At 48.9% G+C, this 18,354-nt stretch overlaps 1 protein-coding gene across 5 annotated transcripts in view; it reads left to right on the top strand.

The window, feature by feature from the left end:
* The first annotated feature begins 4,795 nt into the window (after nt 1-4,795).
* The window catches only part of CSNK1D (casein kinase 1, delta), a 28,108-nt gene continuing 14,549 nt past the window's right edge, over nt 4,796-18,354 (top strand). For 2 of the 5 annotated variants that reach the window (XR_550737.1, XM_008576266.1), the window contains exons 1-6: nt 4,796-4,965; nt 6,099-6,209; nt 15,689-15,837; nt 16,417-16,645; nt 17,076-17,246; nt 17,784-17,932. Coding sequence is in view for 4 of the 5 variants with exons in the window: in XM_008576266.1 (XP_008574488.1) it covers nt 6,194-6,209; nt 15,689-15,837; nt 16,417-16,645; nt 17,076-17,246; nt 17,784-17,932 (714 nt within the window). In the remaining variant the exon portion in view is untranslated. The remainder of the gene's footprint in view (nt 4,966-6,098; nt 6,210-15,688; nt 15,838-16,416; nt 16,646-17,075; nt 17,247-17,783; nt 17,933-18,354) is intronic. The other 3 variants (XM_008576270.1, XM_008576269.1, XM_008576268.1) reach the window with 3 other exon arrangements.

The following is an 18,354-nucleotide window of genomic DNA, read 5'->3' on the forward strand; positions in this document are numbered from 1 at the left end:
GGTTACTGCAATAAACAAAGGCCTGCTCTTCCCTCCGCACCAGTCTGGTGCTGGCCGTAGCCCCCTGGCAGGCTGCCCCTGCGTCTTCCACACGTGGGGGAAAATGTCACACCACGTGAATGCAGTGTGAAGGTGGGAAGTGTCCCAGTCAAATGAGGTTCCTCAAGGCTTTCTGTTCCTGCCCTTAGTGACAGTGGTAGCTCTACTGACCCATTAGAGGGGCCTTATGATCCTCTTTCAGCTGCAGCCTCAGTCCAGAAGAGATAGATTTTGAAAAATGCTGTCTGAGCTAGGGCGGTGCAGTGTCTATTCAGAGTTTTCCAGCCTTGGAGTGGTAATTGGTACCTAGAAATAAACAGGAATTGAATTTAGGTGAGCGTGGGCAAAGTCAGATGGTGTAAAGATGTTGGCAAAATTAGGGGCAGGTGGAGTAGTAGAAAGTCATACTCATGAGCTGTCCTTTTGACTTGAAATTCTCAAGGTAGATTTGACAAAAAGGTTTGGGGTTAGAATGTTCTGGATTGTGTTAAATTGACATTGAAAGAATGTGCACGTACACATGTGTAATAAAAGGCTGGCTTAAGTCTTCGAGTTGAGAATTTTCAAATAATTTGTCTGTATTTCTCAATGGAATCGTATTGTGCATAAATTATTCCAAACCCCCTGAACTTGCGAACTTGTAGCCTGGCAGCTGGTATGAGTGCAGAAGGGACTGTTGTCGAGTAAGTTTGGGGGAAAACGTGTTCTGTTGAGCAGCCTGGCTCTGGTGTTTCTGTTTGGCATGTGATGCTTCCAGTCACGCCTGCATTCCCCTCTGCGCATGTCCTTCCCTTTCCTCACCTGAGAGAGGATTCAGGACCTTGTGGGCTGACAGTGTTAGAATGAATCGGCTCATTTGAATGCCTCATAATTACTTTTGGTGCCTGGTTAACCTACAGGGTAACCCCGTCACATGCCATACTGATGCCTTTGAACCTATACTTCTGCCTAATGGCCCGCTGAGTAAAATTTGCTTTAGAGACGTTTGGGTTTTACTATTTAAACATTTATATTCAAGTAGTCAGCCAGAGGCACTCTCGGCAATGTTTTGGGAATCAAAGTGCTGGGTAAGTGAAAGCCGTTTGGCTTATTTATAGAACAATAGATTTTGGCAAAAGTTTCAACCTCAGGATCTAGGAGCTATTCTGAAAAGCCAACACATTAGCCACCCTTATGCAGGCATCAAAAAGTAGATTTTTTGAAACTTTGTTTTCTGGTCTGAGACCTTGCCAAACAGCCTTGTGCTCTCTGAAAGTAGATTCAGGCCAGTTGTGGTATGCTTGTCACCAAGTCCCTCACAGAGAGGAAGCTCTCCTCATGGAGAGTGTAAGCTTTGTGGGGGCGCTGTCTACTTATTCACTGTAGCATCCTTGGGGCCTCACCTCATACCGGGCACATGGCAGGCACTCGATACAGTTGGGGATTCCAGAGAGGTCCATTCTCATTTCCTCCTCTGTGTTCCAAAATGGACAGACTGTGGCTCTGGTGCCCTGGGGTGGGAGTGCCCAATCGGTCCATACACCAGGGTGCATTTCCAGTCACTTGTGTGGGGTTGGGCACGACTGATCTTTTTGCATCAGCATGGGCTCTTGGCCTGCATCTCTGTCCTTTAAGGCCACCCTGTCAAGGAAATGAAATGTATAACAGTCGTGTTAGCTCGAGTAAGGCTGGAAAGGTGAGTCTGAGGAAGCCTTACAGTTAAAACTCAAAGACGGCCGATCTGAAGACAGTGGGACGCACTGAGACATCCATACCGTAGTCCTCTTGCATGTGCTTGGCAACCAGTTAGGCGTAAGTTGAGGAGTCAAGTCCTCATCTTGAAACCTGTGTGTCACATGTGTTCCAGCGTGAGTGTAGTTAGCACCGCTCCTCCTCTATGACTTTGGTGTTACTCAGAAAGCTCTCCACTCCTCCAGGTAGGTTCACCTTGTTTTGAGTGTGGCATTTGGGGTTTTGGATTTCCACCTGGGACTTCCGTGCTTTCAGATGTTTGAAACTGGGGGGAGGGGAAGACTGTTCTTTAGTTTGCAGTGTGCTTCGTGGACTGAGAAGGCGCAGCATTGGCCTGCTTTCCCTGGTGGCCTGTTGTGCTGACAGCCAGGAGGAAGGGCTACCGCACTGTGCCCTGACAGGTTATCATTCACATCCATCCCAGAATTGCCCCTTCAAAGGGAGCAGTATCTTGGGACTATTTCTTGAATGCCCAGGATTCAGAAAGTATATATACTGGACTTGGGCTACCGTGGGACCCCAAAAAGTCCAATCTCAATCCTCATTCTCAGCCTGGCAGATCCAGAGGCCCTTCAGGAAGGCAGGCTGGGAAGGCGTGGCAGCCCACACGCAACCCTCGGAGAGCACCCCAGCAGCCTTCCCAGCCCTGTGTGTGCTCGCATTTTTAATGTCCACGTGCTTAGGCCCATCGCTCTGGGGCAATAGGTTCTTTGAGTCAGTGGAAACCAGAAGTCCTTGGCTTTTGCTGGCAGTGTACCACTTACAGACTTGATAACATTTGAGAACAGAGCCAAGATTCTTAATGTGGACCGTGTGTTCCGGGCCCTAGCACAGCAAGGGTGTCTGGGGGAGGAAGCTACGCAGGGTGGGCTGGGCTGGAGGCCAGGAGGTCTGGCGCTGTCGTCATGAGCAGAGCTGTATCTCTTCTAGAGGCAGGCAGCAGGGCCTGGGGGCCTGAGGGGTAGAATGGAGCTTTTCAATTTTCGCATCTTTCCTCTCACTGGCTGCCTTCTCTTGAGAGGCACTGTGCAGGGCGTGCGGCACACAGTAGGGCTGCAAGGCACTGGCCAGCCTTTAGAGGAAAGCATCGCCTGCCCTCACTGCAGCGCTGAGGGCTGAGGCTTCCCTTGCCTTGGAGTTTGTGTTTTGCGCAAGTATTTCACATGAGAAGTCATGGTGCTGTACCATGCCACCGTGCCAGCATTTGCCCTGTGAGACCATCTTTACCCTGCTGTTCCAAGGTGTCTCCCTATTTCTTTGTTGACAAGACAGTCCTTAATGGGAATTACCAGCTTGCAGACTGGTAATTCAGAGTTACCTTCCTGTCCCAGGACAGGGTCCCACTCTGGGTTAGGTTCACTAAGTTCACCATCTGCTTTTGTCTGCTCAACTTGAGGGACGTAATTTTGCTTTCCTAGGACAAACGTTGGCCTATGTCTAAACGTAAACTAACATTTGTGTCAGGTGAAGGAAACCCTCTCAGAGCAGACCCGGGTAGTTGAGCTGCGCAAGAGAGTCGAGGTTGTTTTGGTGACAGAATTTTCTTAATGTAAACAGACAACCTGAGCAAACGTCTGCTTGTCCGTTGGCTGTTACTTGTTCTGAACTCAGAACTCAGTAGTATCTTTTAAATAGTTCTCCTTCTTGTAGTACTTCTGAGGCTTGGCTGTGGTGAAGGACCAGGTTCTGTAACTTCCAATCTGTTGCAGACCAGAACTTTTGTACAATAGATAAAATGTTGCAGCAACACCAGATTGCCATCACAGTTCCTCAGTGCTCCCTTGCTGTCCTGTGTGTGTCCCCATGTGGATTGATGTCAGTTGGAGGCCTGAACTTTGAGCAGCACTGCCAGTGGGGCTGGGGGGTGTCACCAGTGGGGAGACAGGGCTGCAGACTGGTGGATTTGAGTTTAACTTGGTAGCCTTGTGAAAGTTGGTACCCACAGGATGCACAGAAGCTAAAGCTCTCTTGCTTTCTATTTCTACCCAGCAGTGAAAAGTTCCCTGAAAGAGGGTCCCTGGAGTATGTGCTGCTCTCACTTCTGTTGGCAGAGCCCATGTCTGGCCACTCTTTTGTAGCCTGTCATCAGAGTTGGGACAACCTTTATGTCTGAGCCTGCAGGAGGGCTGGCTCTGTTGGCTGGCACAGCACATGGTCTTGGCTCCATGGTAGAATGTGATTCATACTGTGTTCTAGAGTTGCCAGGGGTCATTTGTCCCCAATGCTATCGATACTTGCAGGGATGACTGTCACATTAGCTTTATCAGCTATAAAACAGTGGAGCTAGAGGTATTCTCCACCTTCTTAAGGATGCTAGTCCAGCAGACTGCATGATCCCGGGCTGTCCTGTCACTGAACTGGCCAGAGCAGTGGTGCTGTCACCAGAGGCTGTGCTGCTCCTGCTTTGGGGTGCAGGGAGTTGCTGACGTAACTAGTGAGGTGAGTCACCACCCCTCCTGCCTGGGCGATTTCGGTTCAGAGTCCAGGTCCTCAAAGGAGCTCAGAGCTCATCTTTCGTTTGCACGGTATGTTTTATGATGAAGTTGTTACTCTCGTGATTGGATGACTGTCCCAGCTGTAGGCAGGAAGAGCAAAATGTATTACCTGTCTTCCCTTTGAGTGCCCCAGAGAGTCTTTGTTGAATGGTAAATGAGGTTCTTAAATCTAGGTGGTTCTTGGCAGTGATCAGATGGTGGTTTTCTTCCTGTGGAACTGTAGCACTGGCTACCAGTTTTGGATCCAGGCTTGCTAGAAGCAGTGTGTGTCACGCAGCCACCTGAGCAGACTTAAGGTGACTCTGTTTCTCTGTGATTCTTGGGGTTGACTGGACAAGTGTGAATTTTAGCAGACTGTCCTAATGCTTGCTGACCTTATTCTGCTTTTCATCTGGGAATCTCAGCTTCCTTTGCAGCTGTTAATCCATTCACCCACAACTCTCTCGTGACACAGATGGCAGATCTCCTGCTGATGTCGACTGACAAGAGAAGCAAGTCACCAAGAACTAGCCAGGTTGCTTTCCCCAGCACTGCAGTCTGCCCAGCAGAGTCTCCCTGGGAAGGAAGTCTCATAGGGTTCTCTCTGGACTGCTGGAGCCAGCGTTAATTCCTTTGCAAATAACCACACTACTGGGAAGAATTAAAGTGTTTTCTACTTAGAAGGAACCTGTGAAGGGAGAGGAGAACTGGGTAGTACCACGTAAGACTTACGCTTCTGTTCTGTCCTTGGGAGCATCCTGTGGTAGAGAGAGTGAAGGAAGGTCTGAGGCCCAGCTTTGGGTCAGATTTGAACTCAGGAGCATTTGTGTGTGAAGTCTGGAAGGAGAGTGGTTGTCAGGTTTGCAGTTCCTTATTGGAATAAAGCAGAGAGAGTATTTCTAGATAAAAACTGTAATTTTGCCTCCGAATTCATAGGCTGACTATCACAGTATTAGTAGATGGGTCACCAGTTTATAGCCACAGATTAACAAAAGCTGTGTGCCTAATGTGTGCATTGCATAAGTGGTGTGGTCAGTATTTCTAGATAAAAACTGTAATTTTGCCTCCGAATTCATAGGCTGACTATCACAGTATTAGTAGATGGGTCACCAGTTATAGCCACAGATTAACAAAAGCTGTGTGCCTAATGTGTGCATTGCATAAGTGGTGTGGTCTGGGCTTTGGAAACAGAATCCATTTTTCTGGTCTGGTGTCCCCAGGAAGGGAGGGGCAGCCCTTGGCCTGTTCTTTGCCAGGCCTGCAATGGGTTGGCTAGAGAGGACCCTTGCAGCCGAGTGGGGACTGAACCCATGAGAACTGCCCAACTTGACAGATGCATGCAGCTCAGTGCTGGGCCTGGGTGGACTGTGGGTATTTGGATGTTTGGTAAAAACCAGCCCTCCCTTTAGAGAGAGAGACTCCACACACCCCCATAGGCCTATCAAGGTGGCATGGAGAAACAGAGACAGAGTCACCTCGGAATTCCGCCACAGTCTGCCTCGAGCCTGTGCGTGCAGGGGTCAGCTGACAGGGCTGATCGGAAAGTGTAGACCAGGAAGGACAGTGGCCTGTTTCCAGGTCCCCTGGTGACTGACCAGAGTGGTGCATGTGGAAGGGGGTCGTGGAATACCAAATAGACTTTTCTATACATTTCAGACACTTCTGTTAGAAAAGTGAAAATAAGGATAATTTCCACAGACTTGTCAGCCAGTGACACTATCTCATGATGGAAGGAGAGTATCCACTGTTTGGTCCTCTGTGGAAAATCCAAATAGTGCCCGTTGTTCCTCTGGCGCATGGTAACGTCGGGTCCAGAGGTGCACATCAACGTTTGTGGTTTCCTGTCTTTCCCAGGTACGGACATAGCTGCAGGAGAAGAGGTTGCCATCAAGCTTGAATGTGTCAAAACCAAACACCCCCAGCTCCACATCGAGAGCAAAATCTACAAGATGATGCAGGGAGGAGGTATGTCTTTTGCCTGTTAAAAAAAGAAAACCCAGGTTTTGTTTGATAAAGGAGAAAGCATCACAAATCAGAGCGTCTGGTTTATTTGGGGGAAAAGGGAAGAGGATGTCCATCCACAGCCCTGCCCAAGTGGTGGCTTTGTTCAGAGACTGTTCTAGGTATAGAGGGCCTTCCTCGACAGAAAGAAACATAATCTTATGCTTTTTGCTCAAGTACCACCTCCTTAGCTTTTTGTTCGGTAAGAATGTCTTTGAAATCAAGGGTTTGTGTGAACTTAGAAATAAGCGCATGCTCCTGACGGCAGCATGTGCCACCTCAGCAGCCACCGTGGTTCAGTGGTGGGCATGTCACACTTCAAGGCCTTCCTGATGTGTGATCCCTGGGTATGGCCTCTGCTTGGTCACACACTTTGCTTATAGCTTCTAGGCTCCATTTTTTTACTGAGTAAAATAGAGTTTTAAACTCAGCGACCTCTGTGACTCCTCCCAGCTCAGTTACTGTCTAGTCCTGTGAAACATCACCCCAGGGCCTTACGGTACCTGGTGTCAGACGGTGGGCCAGATGTGGAACCAGAGAGCTCCCATCCTGATCTCAGAGTCTAACTTTTAGAATTCTCTGGACTTTAAAATAGTTTGGCTTGATGGAGCAGGAAGGAGTTTGATTTAGGGATTTCAAAGGTACGAAGACATGACAGCATCGTGAAGGACATGTCTCACTGGAGGAGCTCTTTTGGCGGCCCGGCCTCGGCTGCGTGTAGGAGCCCTCTTTAGGAACAGAGCCTGAAGCACAGCCCTTCCAGTCAGGAGTTCCTGTGGCACTTGCCTAGTTGGATGGTGGGAGGGGAGCCTTCTCAGCACTCTGCTGAAGGAAAGCTTGTCTTCAGTGCCTTTATCAGCCCTTTTGTCAGCAGAGGGGGAGGACTGTTGATTGTGACATCTCTTTTCCAGCTTAATTTGTGCTACAACTAGAAACCAGCATTTCTAGGTATAGGGGACACTAAAAGTATCTTTGGCCGCAGGTATACCCCGAAGCTGCACAAATGGTCCTATGGGGCACGTTACAGAGGGGGGTGTCCAGTGTCTGTCCCAGGCCCTGTGACCAGAGGAGGCCACAGGGATAGAATCTCCCACCTTGTCCCGAGAAGAGGTCAGCAGGGACCCAGCCCCGAGTGTCTGCATTCTGGCAGCCTTTGGTAGAGGACAGACTTCCCAAGGCATTGGGGACTGTCCACATAGCTTTTAACGTTGTGTCAAGTGGAGTAGAATATGGTGATGCAGGATGTGGCCTTTGCTGGACAGGAGGCTGGTGCTGGGGGTTGGGGTGAAACCTACACACTTTAAAAAGTGAGGGTTTTGGGGCCGGCCCGGTGGTGCACTGGTACAGTGCGCCGCTTGGGAGCGCGGCGGCGCTCCCGCCGAGGGTTCGGATCCCACATACAGACCGGTTCCCGCTCACTGGCTGAGCGAGGTGCAGGCGCAACACCGAGGGTTGCAATCCCGTTGCCGGTCCCGGTCCGGTACGGGTGCGACACTGAGGGTTGCAATCCGTTGCCGGTCACGAAAAAAGACAAAAAGGAAAAATTTTTAAAAAGTGAGGGTTTAGGGAGAGACTTGCAAGAACTTGCAAGCTGAGGGCGCCAAAGGCAGAGGGAAGAAAAGCACTCCACTAGAAGTCCAGGATGGACTCTGGCTAAACAGACCAGCCCTGAGCAGAGTAGAGTATATTCGGTTCAGAACAGGCTTTCTTGACCTTGGCACTACTGCCATTTGTGGGGCCATTCTGTACTGTAGGATGTGGAATGACATCCCAGGTGCCAGGAGCACCCTTCTCCTCAGTTGTGACAATCAAAAATTTCTTTGGACGGTGGCAAATGCCCCCAGGGGCAAAGTTGCTTCCCCTTGGACCCTCACTTAGATTGGGAGAACCACTGTCTCTCTTGTTCCTGCCCAAGTCCCTTTTGTAGGATCCTGGAAATCAAACAATTCCAGAAATGGACTTTCTTCCACCTGGGCTTTCAGTGCAGAGCCACATCTCCGGCCATTCCCCACACATAGGTCAGGTTTTACTCCTGTTTTAAATGCATACTTGGAGGATACTTAAAGATCTAAAGATCTGCATTTTAGAAGAGAAGTTACGTCCGGGAACGCAGAGTGCATAATCCTGGTAGTGGTCATTGAACTCGCTCTGAGACTAAACTGAGGATCCGTCCACAGATACAGGATGGAGGAATCCACTTTGCCCAGAAACCCCCAAGTTTTGCTGCTGTCCAGCCTCTTGCAGCCTCTGTCCTGCAGGTGGATTGTTCTGTTTCTTCTGAGAGGGGCAGCAAGCACCTCCCATTGTGGTTTTTCTTTCATGTAAGAGCCAAGCAGTGGTGCCGAGTTCTGATCTTGCTTACATTTGATTGGTACAGGCTGCCTTGTAGGAGAAAGCTCAAAGCTGAGTGGCTTTACTCCATTCTCTGTAGCTTATGGCAGTGCAGGATTCATCCAGGAAACTTCCGGATGCTGGTGGGGTTGCTGTGCCTGGCTAGAGAGAGCTGCTGCACTCAATCACAGCTGCTTAAGGGGGTAGTCGGCGTTAAAAAAAACCCACACATTCATCAAACATTCGCCTGTGCAGTGGGTACAGTGTCTTTAGCCTTGTGTTATGAATGAGGAAACGGGCACAGACAGCTATGTAACTTTCCAAGATGCAGACTTGTACTCGAGCTTTCTAGCCCCCTGGCCACTGCTGCACAGCAGCTGTCTGCTCACAGGGAAAGGGCTGGCGGCTGCCCTCGTGGCACCCAGCTGTCAGGAATGTGCCCCAGATGCTTCCACCTGTCTAGGATCTGGTTGGGACAGTAGATGAAAAACCTGAAATAGCAGAAATACAGTAAATTAAAATTAGCTATGTAGGTGAAAGACTTGGATAAATACCACATTTTCATCAAAACTGAGTGGATTGGCCAGTTAGCTCAGTTGGTTATAATGTGGAGCTGATAACACCAAGATCCAGGGTTCAATCCCTGTACCAGCCAGCTGCCAAAAAAAACAACCTGAGTGGACTGCCAGACAAAACCTAGAGACTGTATTAACTGTTCCTTCCAGTCCTAATGTCCCAAAAAAGTAGCTTTAGCCCACTTCCTCATCCAGTAACCCCTCAGCAGAGAACATAGATTTAGTGCACCGCTGCTTCTATCAAGGCTAAAATTGCAGGTGTGGTTTGGGGGAGGGGAGGGTGGGGTCGTTGTGTAGAATCCAAGCCATGAATGAGGCTCTGCAGCTGGGAACAGGTGACTGCCCGCCATCATCTTTTTATTATGAAATATTTTACAATACCAGAGAACGTGCAATATGTAAGGTATTGAGAACATTCCAGTGGGCACCCGTGGCCCCCTCACCCCACTCGAGGGAACACGGCCCTGTGCAGTCTGTGTACCCACCCAGCCCCAAGTCCGTCTCCACCAGGCCCTTGCTCGTCCATTTTTGTTCTTAAGGTTTTGTTTCTCTATCACCCCACGAGAAACTTATGCTTTTCAGAGTCTAAATAATGACATTGTCTGGAAACATTTGGCAGTTTTATTTATAATTATTTTATGGTTGAATGGCTGAAAACTTCATAAAAAATTTTTATTGCTGAGTCCCTATATTTATATTGAAACATCTCATAAGTCAAAATGGGAAGCATTTGCCAGTGCCTGACCTAGTCCTCCAGTTTTTCATCCCCACGTGTGTGGTTAGGTATCTGTGGGTCTCGTGTGGGGAAAGGAGTATCAAGTATCAGAATTGCAAATAGTAGTTTGCATGACCCATTTCCACTGTAGTGGTGCGTGGGCAGGGCAGCAAAGGGTCCCTGGCACAACTGGTACACTTGGCCATGGACAGCACTCGGTTCTTTGTTTTCTAACTCGATGGCCTCACCTGTTCAGCAAAAACACCACTGGCAGCACTTCAGGAGCACAGACATTGCAGTTGCTGCTTTTGCTGGTGCACAGCATGTCTCACTGGAGCCGTCTGTTGGCCATAGCGGGGAGACTCTTCACCTGGTGCCAGCAGGGCACTCTCATGGACAGTCACTGCTGAGCGCTTCCTGGGGCTTCCTTCCCAGTCCGTTAGCTGACGGTCTGCTCCGGTTGGAGCGGGCCACAGGGAACTTAGCTTCGCTTCCTTCCCTTCTGTCCAGAGGACTCTGTGAGCAGGAGCTCTGTGCTCCAACTGGGTTTCATCCAGCCTAGCGTGTGGGTGAGACAAAGAAGGGTGCGCCATTGGGCGTGAGTGGACATGAGTCCATGGCAAGCATGTCTTCTGAGCATGCAGAACTTTTAAGTATTATACAGTACAATCATTCTGTATGTATTCATGACTTTTCTACAGACCCGACACATTCCTGAGACGCTTCCATGCTGACACAGCCGTATGTGGTTCGTTGATCTTCATTGCTGTGTATTAGTCTGTCGTGTCCATATAGAATGGTTCACTCATGTCATTTCTCCTGTGCTTGAGGAGCCATGGGTTGTTTCTGCCTTTTGCTCTTTGGGACCGTGCTTCTGTGAACATGTGGGACCCGACACATTCCTGAGACGCTTCCATGCTGACACAGCTGTATGTGGTTCGTTGATCTTCATTGCTGTGTATTAGTCTGTCGTGTCCATATAGAATGGTTCACTCATGTCATTTCTCCTGTGGTTGAGGAGCCATGGGTTGTTTCTGCCTTTTGCTCTTTGGGACCGTGCTTCTGTGAACATGTGTGTCCACAGGTTCTGGTGCACACCTGCTTGCACCCACACCTGAGAGTGGCATGGCAGCTTCACGGAGTGCAAATGTCCAGTTCTGTGTGACCATGCTGAATTTCATGCAGATGCACATAAACACAAAAGTATTTCCCAAGGTGGTTGTGCAGACTTATTTTCCTGCCTGCAGTGCATGAGAGTTCCTGTTTGATCCATGTCATCTTCAGCCTTGTCGTGGTCCTTTCTTCTCAACATGGCATTGGAGACCCTAGCCAGCACAGAAGGTTGGGCGAGTGGCGTCAAAGAATAAGGATGGAAAAGGAAGGAGTAAAATGGTTATTTGCCGGTAATGCAACTTCCTATGTAGGAAACGCAGAACAAGTTAGAGATTTCAGCTAGATAGCTTAAGCTCAAACTATAAAATCAATTCATTTTATTACACCACCAAGAATCAGTTACAAAATGTAATTTTTAAAATGCCGTTTACAGTAGCAAAAAGAAACCTGTCTAGGAATAAATCTTATGGCAGGCAAGGCCTGTGTGCAAAAAATTAACAAACTTTATTGGAGGACTTCAAGGAAGCCTTACCTATGTAGAGACATTCTTTGTTCATGGCAAGGGAGACTCAAGACTTGCTCTTAACATTCAGCAAGATTCCAATCAAAATGGAGCAGAATTTCCTTACGTTGACAAGATGACTCTAGAATTCACAGAGAGGAGTGGAGAGCCAAGAGTGATGAAAACACTCGGGAAGAAATGGCTGGTTCTGGGCTGGGGCCAGAAGAGAGGTGAATCTGGAAAGGAAGAGCACCCAGATGTCGAGAGGGCACAGGAGTGAGCGGAAGGGTGTCTGTTGGCCACATTTGGGATGATTAAAACTTCAAAATGAGTCGTCTGTGGGGGGTTGGTTCCAGGGCTTCCCATGGATCCCAAAATCTGTGAATGTCAAGTGCCCGATGTAAAATGGCATGGTGTTTGCATGTAGCCCCCACACAGCCTCCGTGTACTTCAGATCATCTGTATGGCATCTACAGTACCTAATTCAGCATAAGTAGTTGTTATGTCATATTGTTAGGAAATAATGACAAGGGAAAAAGTCTGTACATGTTCAGTACAGCACAGTACAGCACAGTTTTTTCCTAATATCATTAATCCGCAGATACGGAAGGCCACCTGTAATGACAGGAGTGGATTATAACATTTGAGGGGGAGAGAGACTTTATGGATCCATAATACTGCATGTGTAAAGAGAGTACATATACAGAGAGGAGAGTTTATGATTCCTTAACACGCACACACACACACACACTCTCTCTCTCAGACGCGTAAGAAAGACAGTTAAGCTCCACGGAAGGTTGCCACCTCCGCGTGCTGTTTTTATTTCCGGTCCTTTCCGTCCTTCGTATAGGTCTAGATTTCCCCCTGGCGGTATTTTCCTCTGCCTGAAGGACTTCCTTGAACACGCCCGGTAGTTCAGGCTGCTGGGATGATCGTTTGTCGTGGGCGGTTTGATTACTGTGTGTCTGTCATTTTCCTGTGCTTGGGGTCCAGTGAGCTGTTCCTTGCAGTGTGGCTTGTGCCGCCTTCTCCTTTCTCTTCTCCTTCAGGGGCTCCCGTTCCACTGGTGTTGGGTGCTTGGAGTTGTCCCACACACAGCTCACTGAGGTTCTTGTTTGCTGCTTTCCGTTTGCTCTTTGTCCCTATTGCTGCGCCACACTTACACGTCTTCTGCTATGTCTGATCTGTTACTAATTCCACTCAGGGTATTTTTCATCTCAGACATTGTACTTTTCATCTCTAGATGTTAGATCTGGGTCTTTTTTATATCTTCTGTGCCTTTAACTTTTTTGACATGGAATTCAGTTATAATTTATGAATAACTTTCTGTGCCCTTCCATGTTGATTGTGACTTCTGTGTCAGTTGCAATTGGTTGACTTCTCACTGTTGGTTGTGTTTTCTGCTTTTCTGCGTGGCTGGTAATATCTGGATGCCACACATTGAGAATTTTGCCTTCTTGGTTTTGGGTATTCGTACATTCCTCAGGTTCTTCCTCAGCGTTGTGGTGGGATGAAGTTAAGTACGTTGACCTGTTCCGTCCTTGCTTCTGTGGTAATGTGGTGGTGAGGTGGGCGTTGGGGGGCTCACTTGAACTGGCTGCTGCCTGTCTTCCAGTCATCAGTGTCATTTGCAGATGTCCAGTGTCTTATAAACCATCCTTTCACGTTTTATGTTTTGTTTTCTTGGTTTTCGGGTATGAGGGTGAATTGTGTTCCTATTACTCCATTTTTGCTGGAAATAGAAGTAATTGTTATACCTTTTTTCCCCTTAGAATCCCAACCTAGAGATAACTTTTACACTTTTAGAGGAAATAATAGCATTTCTTCCTAACTCTGAGGTCAGAGATGATTTCTTAATATAAGATACTGATGAAAGCATTACTCATGAAGGTAAAGATTAATACATCCATCTTCGTAAAAATGAAGGCACCTCTTTTCATCAAAAAATTCCAAAAGAAAATTTAAAACATGCTATTAACCAAGAGAAGCTTCACATAAAACCAACAATAGTTTAGTATCCAGAATCTATAAAGAACCACTATAAATAGGAGAAAGATGCCCTGATAGAAAAAATTCACAAAAAACACGCACAGGCATTTCAGAGCAGAAACACATGTGGCCAGTAAATACATGAAGAGATCCAAATTTAAGCATCAGTGAGATACCGTTTTATACTCACTAGATGGATAAAGATTAAGAGCGACCGTCCAGGCGTTGGAGAGGAGGATGCACACTAGCAGGACGTCATCCGTGGCTGGTGGCCATGTAAATTGATTTATCCAATTTGAAATCAATTTGACATCCTCTGTACATCTTGTGTAGTCAAGTAATTTGTACCCTACGACTCAGCAGCTGTGTTTCTTGGTATATACCTGGAAGAAGAAGAAAAAAGGAGTGAAAAAGAGTGTCATGTGTATAAGAACTTTCACAGTGGAGGTGTGTAAGGATGTGCTCAACAGCACCGTTTATACGAGGAAAAGTGAACCTGAACCATCCAGGTGACAGGAGGAAAGACGGTGGACCAGGGCACTGCAGAAAGTTCACGGAAAGATCCGTGATGTCTTCTAACTTGTTTTCCTCGAACTCGTCGAAGTGCCCTCGTGTTCTGGGAGTGGGACGTGGTGCAGAGTGCGCGCTTGTTTCCTACAAGCAGGAAACGGCAAGCTTTTGACAGAGGTCGTCTGGGGAGCACAGGATGAGAGAGCAGGTGGTGGGAGGTAGGTGCTACTGCTGGGAATGTTCTAGGGTCTCGTGTAGGGTGGTGGGTTCCAGGCTTCCGTTAGATTGTTCTTTATAACTTTGGTGTTATGTTCGTTCTCGTGAAAGTGTCAAATACCATCTTTATTTATATAATGAAACAACTTTTTAAATGAAGGGGATTTACCTGTTGGTGTCAAAACTTGCTATAAGGCTAAACTAAAAATTTGTCTTGCCATAGAAGGACATAAAAGGTTCATCCAAATAATTCACAAAGCCGTATGTAGAACCAGATGTATAGTTAGGATCCAGTGCTGTGAAGCATACCGAAAAAGGTTTAGGAGAAATTATATAACTAAAGAGCATATTTTGGGGGACAGCACTGTAAGCAGTGCGTGTGTTTCTGTGGCATTTGAGTCTTGACTCTTTGGAATAAGGCTGCTCTCTACGTTCTCGTACAAGTCCGTGTGAGTGTCTGTAATTTCCCTGAGCATCTTACGACTGTTGCCTGTTTGTGTGTGTGCTCAGATGAAGTGTCCAGGTCCTTTGCCCATTTTTCCAAAAGTGGAATGTTTGTCTTTTTAGGGTTGATTTATATTTTCAGATCTGATATATTTTGTTTTTGTTTTGGCTGCTGGCCAGTATGGGCATCCGAACCCTGGACCTTGGTGTTACCAGCACCAGACTGTAACCAAGTGAGCTATCCGGCCTGCCTTAGATCTGACATCTTGAAGGCATCTTTAAATTCTTCCCTTGTTTGGGGTTCTGCACCTGCTGGTTCTCTGCGTTGTGTTTGTCCTGCCATCCTTGTTCTGTCCTCCACTGGCTTGTCTGCCTCCAGCCTGGGTCACTGTGTAGATCTGCAGAAAGTTCTCATCGCTTTTGCTCTAACCTCATCCAATCATTTCGGGAAGCATTTGAGTAATTAAAAATATTTTTTGTACCTAATCCACGGTAGCTGTCTTGCTCTTCTGTTTCTCAGCCACGCATTCCTGACCTTTCTTCCAAACCTTGTCTTCAGTCCAACCAGTGTGACTGGTTTCTGACGGATTCCGCTAGTCGTGTGTCTTGAGCCCTTCCTTACCCTGTGATAATCCACGGTAGCTGTCTTGCTCTTCTGTTTCTCAGCCACGCATTCCTGACCTTTCTTCCAAACCTTGTCTTCAGTCCAACCGGTGTGACTGGTTTCTGACGGATTCCGCTAGTCGTGTGTCTTGAGCCCTTCCTTACCCTGTGATGCCTTCTGCTCCCTGTTCCCCACTCCCCTGCCCTTGGGCTTGGGGCCGTGTTTGTGAGGTCAGTCTCCCCTCGCTTGCAGCTGCCGCCTGCCTGACCATCTGCATTGTGCCATCTGTTAACATAAGTGGCCTAATCCCAACTGTAGGTACTGAGGACAGGCGTTGTTGGCGTTTTCTAACCCCCTTGGCCCCAACCTGCTCCACTCACCGCCAAGCAGAGGGAGCTGATGCAGTGGCTTGCACTGAGATGTTCTGTTTGGTCTCCCGTCTAGTGGGCATCCCCACCATTCGATGGTGCGGGGCAGAGGGGGACTACAACGTCATGGTGATGGAGCTGTTGGGGCCGAGTCTGGAAGACCTCTTCAACTTCTGCTCGAGGAAGTTCAGCCTCAAAACTGTTCTGCTGCTTGCTGACCAAATGGTAAGGACTCATTTTTCCAAAGCATCCAGGCATCATGGACACTTGGTGCTCACTCGTTGGTCTGATAGTATAAACTACTCAGTTGTTGCTCTCTGTGATTAGGCCTGTTGATGTCCAGAGAGAAAGTGCATTCGTTTAACCTTAGCACCAAGGTAACAACACAGTTGGCCTGGAGACCCACTCTCTGAGTGTGCACATAGTACGGTAGTATTGAATGGGCCTCCTGATTCTCCCAGGAACACACGTTGGATTCTTCACAGCTTCTGTGCAGTTTCTGAGTGAATGCTGCGTGTCACTGTGTAAAGAGAGTGGCCCACGCAGGCCGGTGTCTTGTAGCTGGCTGTAGCCCCCCACTCCCCACCCCCGACAGGAGTCAGGGAGAGGGAACACCCAGGCCTGTCGGGTGGAGGGAGCTGGAGGTGCCTTGGGAGACAACTTTTGGTCAGTTCGGGATCCACGCCTCCTGACATCGAGGGGTGGAGAATGTGTGGTGACAGGCGTGGTCCTCCCTGCTAAGCAGGCTCCTCTTCCAAGGCCAGCTCTGGGTTTCATCTCTCACCATTACTTCTCTGCTTGTAGATTAGTCGTATTGAATACATTCATTCCAAGAACTTCATCCACCGCGATGTGAAGCCGGACAACTTCCTCATGGGGCTGGGGAAGAAAGGCAACCTTGTGTACATCATCGACTTTGGGCTGGCCAAGAAGTACCGGGATGCAAGAACCCACCAGCACATCCCTTACCGAGAGAACAAGAACCTCACCGGGACGGCGCGGTACGCCTCCATCAACACGCACCTCGGAATCGGTGAGCCCCTGGGGGCGGGGCTGCTGACCTGGGGTTCCCTAGAGCACGTCCCTCTCTCAGCTTAGGGAAGGGCCAGCGTCTCGGGGGATCTAGGGGTCGTGAGCATGTTTGGTCCTCACGAGTCATAGACTCGAGGCTGTCATCAGACCTTTGGAGCAGACAGGCCAGCTCTGGTGACTGCCGTTGGGTGTGGTGGGCGGGTAATGCCAGACCGTTTCTGACAGCCATCTGTGGTGCTGATAGTGCCCCCTCAAGGGGTTCGGGGATTTCCTTAATAACACAAGAAGGGTCACCCGTGCTAAGTAACTAACCCAGATGTGTTTCTCTGTTATTTTTATGGTGCATTTCCATTGTAAGTGTTTCCTGGGTCTCTTGCTTTTATATGAGCACGCATGTGCCATCCCTTACACGTTTTTCCTTTTCTTTTCAGAACAATCTCGAAGAGATGACTTGGAGTCTCTGGGTTACGTGTTAATGTACTTCAACCTGGGCTCTCTCCCCTGGCAGGGGCTGAAGGCTGCCACCAAGAGACAGAAATATGAGAGAATTAGTGAGAAGAAAATGTCCACTCCCATTGAAGTGTTGTGCAAAGGCTACCCGTGTAAGTCCCACAAGCCCGTCTTCTCACTGGAGCTAGCATGGCACTCGATGTGCTGAGGCCGCCCTGCCTCTCACTCACCTTCTACAAAGACGGTGGCAGGAAGGGGGGGCGCTTTTGTGTGTGGAGGTAGCAGTCACCCTCGTGTTCTCTTTGACCTGTTTACTGAGGACCTGTCTGTGGTGGGTTCTCCGAGGCCCACCCTCAAGGTGGACCCCCGAGGCAGGGCAGGCGTCTTTTAAGCTGACTGTGTCTGCTACCCCAGCCTTCTTTCCACTTCTCAAGCCATAACCAAGTGAGTTTTCCTCAGTCTGTGTGTGGGACTCCCCTAGGATGAGTGACCTGATGAAGTCACACCGTGCTCTGTGCTGTTCAGTTTTCTGAACGCTTTCCTGAGCACCAGCTTCCTTAGAAACGTAACTGTAGCAGACTTCCTCTCTCACGCCTTCAGCGTGTCGCAGCAGTAGTTAAACGGTGATGTCACAGACGCCACTCTGGGTCAGGGCCTCACTGGTGAGCTTCGAGTTTCTTGTTTTACAGCTGAATTTGCCACATACCTGAATTTCTGCCGTTCCTTGCGTTTTGATGATAAACCTGACTACTCATACCTGAGACAGCTCTTCAGGAACCTCTTCCACCGCCAGGGCTTCTCCTACGACTATGTGTTTGACTGGAACATGCTCAAATTTGTAAGTGGCACCGCCGGCACTCTCGCCTCTCAAATTTGGAGGGGAACAGCCCGGCAGCAGGAGGCTGGTGGCCACCGCAGCAGGGCTGCGTCTCGGGGATGGAGTTGTGCTGTGCGGGGGTCAGGGTCTGCAGGGCGCCTGCTGCATTGCGAGAGCAGTGCCCGAGGGCAAAGGGGGCTGAGCACAAAGGGCCAGCAGGATCACGGGCTGCGGACGGGGGCCCTGGAATGTGCCCTCGCATGCTGGTCTGTCCCAAGCTCTCGTCACACTGCGTGCTCTGCACAGTTGTCACTGCCAGTCCCAAGGGCTGCCTGTGTTGTTGTGGCGCCTCCTGGCTTGCTGGTGGGAAGCATTGTCCTGGTGCAGACGGTTGTGGCTGTGGCTGGAGGGCTCCCACCCTGCCCCTTCCTCCCTCTCGCCCT

Source organism: Galeopterus variegatus, unplaced genomic scaffold, assembly GCF_000696425.1.
Source record: "Galeopterus variegatus unplaced genomic scaffold, G_variegatus-3.0.2 Scaffold1322, whole genome shotgun sequence".
Taxonomy (NCBI): Eukaryota; Metazoa; Chordata; class Mammalia; order Dermoptera; family Cynocephalidae; genus Galeopterus; species Galeopterus variegatus.